At 40.1% G+C, this 5,949-nt stretch overlaps 1 protein-coding gene across 7 annotated transcripts in view; it reads left to right on the top strand.

Moving 5' to 3' along the window:
* Window positions 1-5,949, top strand: part of LOC110462576 — an 84,474-nt gene that overhangs the window by 70,703 nt on the left and 7,822 nt on the right. For 5 of the 7 annotated variants that reach the window (XM_021516567.1, XM_021516572.1, XM_021516571.1 and 2 more), the window contains 2 exons: window positions 1,645-2,823; window positions 5,609-5,710. In XM_021516567.1, the coding sequence (XP_021372242.1) occupies window positions 1,645-2,823; window positions 5,609-5,710 (1,281 nt within the window). The remainder of the gene's footprint in view (window positions 1-1,644; window positions 2,824-5,608; window positions 5,711-5,949) is intronic. The other 2 variants (XM_021516574.1, XM_021516573.1) reach the window with 2 other exon arrangements.

Genomic DNA, 5,949 nt, shown 5'->3' with positions numbered 1-5,949 from the left:
CACTTAATTATGTAACAGGGGTGACCAACAGACAAGGTACTTAATGCACACTTAATTATGTAACAGGGGTGACCAACAGACAAGGTACTTGATGCACACTTAATTATGTAACAGGGGTGACCAACAGACAAGTTACATAATGCCCACTTAATTATGTAACAGGAGTGACCAACAGACAAGGTACTTGATGCACACTTAATTATGTATCAGGGGGGACCAACAGACAAGGTACTTGATGCACACTTAATCATGTAACAGGGGTGACCAACAGACAAGTTACATAATGTAACAGGAGTGACCAACAGACAAGGTACTTGGTGCACACTTAATTATGTATCAGGAGAGACCATTAGACAAGGGACTAAATGCACACTTAATTATGTAACAGGGGTGGCCAACAGACAAGGTACTTGGTGCACACTTAATTATGTATCAGGAGTGACCATTAGACAAGGTACTAAATGCACACTTAATTATGTATCAGGGGTGACCAACAGACAAGGTACTTAATGCCCACTTAATTATGTAACATGGGTGCCCAACAGACAAGGTACTTAATGCACACTTAATTATGTAATAGGGGTGACCAACAGACAAGGCACGTGATGCAAACTGAATTATGTAACAGTGGTTACTAACAGACAATGGACTTAATGCACACTTAATTATGTATAAGGGGTGACCAACAGACAAGGTTCTTGGTGCACACTTAATTATGTATCAGCGGTGACCAACAGACAAGGTACATGATGCACACTTAATTATGTAGCAGGAGTGACCATTAGACAAGGTACTAAATGCACACCTAATTATGTAACAGGGGTGACCTACAGACAAGGTACTTAATCCCCACTTAATTATGTAACAGGGGTGGCCAACAGACAAGGTACTTAATGCCCTCTTAATTATGTAACAGGGGTGGCCAACAGACAAGGTACTTAATTCCCACTTAATTATGTATCAGGAGTAACCAACAGACAAGGTACTTAAGCACACTTAATTATGTAACAGGGGTGTCCAACAGACAAGGTACTTAATGCCCTCTTAATTATGTAACAGGGGTGTCCAACAGACAAGGTACTTAATGCCCTCTTAATTATGTAACAGGGGTGTCCAACAGACAAGGTACTTAATTCCCACTTAATTATGTATCAGGAGTAACCAACAGACAAGGTACTTAAGCACACTTAATTATGTAACAGTGGTGACCAACAGACAAGGTACTTGGTGCCCACTTAATTATGTATCAGGAGTGACCAACATACAAGGGACTTAATGCATACTTAATTATTTATCAGGGGTGACCAACAGAAAAGGTACTTTATGCACACTTAATTATGTATCAGGAGCGACCAACAGACAAGGTACTTAATTCCCACTTAATTATGTATCAGGAGTAACCAACAGACAAGGTACTTAATGCCCTCTTAATTATGTAACAGGGGTGACAAACAGACAAGGTACTTAATGCATACTTAATTATGTATCAGGGGTGACCAACAGACAAGGTACTTGATGGACAATTCACTGATGTCATAGGTGTGTTACAATGTTAGATACTGACACTTGAGTTAATAAATGGGTGTTAAGATTAATATAAATGATTAATGAGAAAAAATTGACAGAGTTTATTTTATGTTCCAGGCAATATTTGGTGGTCATATTTCTGGGGAACGAAGTCCAGATGTGAGGGTCAACCCTGTTTTTTTGGAAAAACATAAAAGTGATGGACATGGGCCTAGTGAACTGGACAGTGAAAATAACAACGAACAGAAGTCCAGCACAGAGATCCTAGCCAATCAAAGCACTGGAAATCAGTCAGCAAGTCGTCCTCTAGGTGGTGAGACAAACAGTATGGTTACCAAAGGGGATAGTCAGAATTCTTCACGATCGGAACGGGAGAGTTTGAAGGTGACCAATGGGAATGTTTTGGTTGGTGATATTGTCATAGAGAATGGATATAAGAACCAGGGTTTTGAGGGAGATGTGGTGACAGAATCAGCCACTCAGAGAACCACCAATCAAACGACACATGGCAGGGATGGAGAACACACCTCGGTAAACAGTATGGTGCAATATTTTGATGGTAAAGTCACTGATTCCCAACTTATCATTTCTCGAAACAATAACAATGAATCAGATTGGCCTGACCTTGATGCTATAACCGTGACAGTGGTAAAGGTAGCGGATCCAAATAAAGACCTGTGTGACCGTGACAACAGTGATCCAGGGGAGATATCCGTGGAGACAAACTTACCCAGTGGTGATGTGAATCACAACACATTTCAGGGTGATGATGAAAAAAACTTGAACAAAGTTGACGATAATTTTCATTCGGAATCCAATGAAAATGGCATAACCTCGTTGGAGAATGGTGACCTTGATCTTAAATCTGGTGTATTAAAAGGGAAAGAGGAGAATTCAAAAGAGTGGACACAGGTCAATGGAAGTGAAGTAAAGTCTGTAAAGAAAATCAAAGAAAGGAAAAACTCTGTGCCTGAGCATATTCAGAATTGTGTAAGTGTGGACCGACCTAAAGGAATCAAACCCATTCTCGTGTCGGGAGTTTCAGTCGAGGAAGCTGAACCTACAGGTGAACAATCTGAACAGAAAAGTGTTAAGTTCTCAGACGATACTGTGTTTAACGATGGCCGACCAAATAAGTACCGACGTGACACAAAATTGGTCAACCTTCGGGATATCTACAAAGGCAAGGTAAACAGTGATTATGGCCTGGCTAAGCCAAACCCCATCTTTTTGGATGACAGTGGTCTAGAGAACAGTCTAACTGATGACGAGAAGGTAGCTCGCAATTGGGGCCAGGTAAGATAGGTCACATGCTATAGGTACAGGTGGTGATTGGCTGGATGTGGGTTTGATTTCAGTAGAGCTAGCTTTATACTCGTTATGGTCATCTTCTGGGACATCAGGGGCTCTACTAAAATTAATGTGTTGACAGATCATTGACTGTAAGAATGGATTTTGATATGTTATTTAATCAGAATTCATTATCATAAAAGTCAAGGTCATCAGGTAATCTTTAAGGTCAGTTAATAAAAAGAGGTGAAAGGTCACATCAGTGAATGCTGGAGGTGTAAAAAGTGAGGTCAGTTGATGTGATGTATCTCAAAACATCCAATCCATTTCTCTGAAAAGATTAAAAAAAAATAAGAATGATGGATGAGATTATGCCCAGATGTAGTGTCAGTTCCGTCCCTCCATCCATATAATTCTGCATAAATGGGGCTGTAGCCCCCCTGGGAGCAGAGGGAGGGAGCCCAATGGGGGCTACACCCCCCTGGGAGCAGAGGGAGGGGGCCCAATGGGAGTGTAGCCCCCCTGGGAGCAGAGGGAGGGGGCCCAATGAGGGAACTTGAGGTAAATCTTCAAAATCTCTTCTCCTTTAGTACAATTGGAAGGATTTTTACCAAATTTTGTGAAGAGCATCCTTTGGCATAGAGGACTCAATTTTGTGTAATTGAAGGGTGTGGCCCCTAGGGGGGCAGAGTGACCAATCCTTCTCCAAATTTTGTCCAGAGCATCTTTGGTCAATGGGAACTCAATTTTATAGAATGGCTCCCCTGGGGGGGGGCAGAGGGCAGGGCCCAATAGAGGGACCATATTAACGCATTCACACCTGTTGACACATATGAAGTCCTCCAATTCAAAGGTTGGAATAGTTCATTATGAAATTTCAGGGGTGAGCGAGTTCATAAATGTTTAAAATCCTTCTCCTTGAGTACAATTGGAGATATTTAAACAAATAGTATGTTGAGCATCCATGGACTAAGGGGACTAAATTTTGTATAAATGGAGGGTATGGCCCCATGTGCACTGGACCATTGGGTTGGGGACCAATAGGGGAAGATGATCGAGGTAAATCTTTAAAATTCCTTCTCCTTCAGTTTGATGGGAGGGATTTTGAAGAGTATGGCTCCCTGGGGGCAGAGGGCTAGGCCCAACAGAGGGAACATAGTCATAAATGTTTAGAATCCTTCTCCTTAAGTACGATCAGAGGAATTTGCATGAAATTTTATGTTGGGCAAAAGTGGATCAATTTTGTATAGGCCAACAGGGGAACTTGAGATAAATCTTTTTGGTTTCTGTATGATTTGAGGGGTTTTAACCAAATTATTTCGAGAGCATCCTTCTATAAACAAAGGGTGTGACACCCCTCGGGCAAAGGGGAAGGGCCCAATAGGAGAAATTAAAGTAAATGTTTAAAATCCACCCCACTTCATTGGGAGCAGAAAGAAGGAACCTGGAATGAGGGACAGCTGTTGCTGAAAGACAGAGGCAATATTTTGAAATAGTTAAGGTATTATATTTAAAGCTGACAGTGCAAGTTACAAAGCTTTCAATTGAGAAAAGAAGAAAAAAGAAATCTAGTTTTGAGATCTTCCCCATATCTTCCGACTATCGTTTCTAAGAAAGTGCCAACATTTTAGTTTTTTCCTTGCTTGGTAATGAGTATGGGTCTCTGGGTATAAACAGCGCATTACCTGTCAAACCGGTTATCATTCTACAATTGACCGTCATGCAATTCAATGCACCATGTACCCTGATCGGCAACCAATATCAAAAATCAAACACACTCACCTGAATACTTTGAAACACTGTCAAGCTGGTTGCACATTCTTGAGAGTTGTGTATCCAAAATATAAGGTATATTACTGAACATACTTCTATAAATCCCATATATATCATCGGTCTTCCTCGTACATAGAACTGCACCAACACACAAAACTTTATTATGAACTCATAGTCTTTGTCGTATAGACGCTTTACTAGCACAACACGTGCAAAATGCGACACTCCCAGGTGTGTAGTCAACAATGTGAAATTTGATAATTGAAACGTTCTCATGGAAATGATTGGAATTGGTATTGTTTTTACACCAGAGGTTATCATTATTTGGATATCTGAAAGGTAGGCATCAGCATTCGTCTTATGTTTACTTCTTTCAGGGCCGTTTTTTTTTTTTCGGGGGCGGGGGGCAGGGATTGTGCATTAGATATTTTAATTGGTCGTATTTTACTACTGTTTTTCACTTTTCTTAGATAAATGCTTACTTTGATGTGTTCCATTTCAATTTTATTCAACTGATCGGATACAAAATGTTGGTAAAAATATAGTAAAGTAGTGTCATCTTGTGCACATATTGAACAAATAATAGCCGGTTTGACGGGTATTACGCTTTATATAGCCAGCGAGACCCATACTCGTTACCAAGCAAGAATAAACGAAAATGTCGGCACTTCCTTAGAAATGGTAGAAGGAAGAAGAGATGGGGAAGATCTCAAAACCAGAAAAACATAAACTATTTTTTTTCAATCTCAATTGAAAGCTTTTTAACTTGCACTGTCAGCTTTAAGAAGAATGTTTTCCCGTGGTTGCTTAACTATCCAGGTGAGCCATTCAGACTCTCTGGGCCTCTTGTTTTGTTCTCTGTTTCAAGTCACTGTATGTGTGCAAAGGACAGTCTATAGCAATACAAGTCATAGGAATACTCTTATTACTGCATATTTGAATTATGTTTCTGGTTTAGAAATTTCCAGGGGTTTAAAACTTACTAGTTTCCATTTTACAATGCTCCCCCTCTCTCTAGGTTAAAGGCTATGTGGCATTACCAACATGCTTGAATGACAACATGACTTTGTCACCAAAACATGAAATTATCCACAATAAAGATCTCAGGACGGACAAATCGGTAAGGTGTTTGTCTGAATCGACATTTATAGTGTTCAGTGTTTGTGACCGAGTAGTAATGATCACTGTGACTAAATATAACTGACTTTTAATGTTGGGTGTTTGTGACTAATCGAGTAGTAATGATCACTGTGACTAAACATAACTGACTTTTAATGTTGGGTGTTTGTGACTAACTGAGTGAATTGATCACTGTGACTAAACATAACTGACTTTTAATGTTGGGTGTTTGTGACTAAC

Source organism: Mizuhopecten yessoensis, unplaced genomic scaffold (assembly GCF_002113885.1).
Source record: "Mizuhopecten yessoensis strain PY_sf001 unplaced genomic scaffold, ASM211388v2 scaffold10807, whole genome shotgun sequence".
In the NCBI taxonomy this organism is placed as follows: Eukaryota; Metazoa; Mollusca; class Bivalvia; order Pectinida; family Pectinidae; genus Mizuhopecten; species Mizuhopecten yessoensis.
This window is presented reverse-complemented; position numbering and strand designations above follow the sequence as displayed.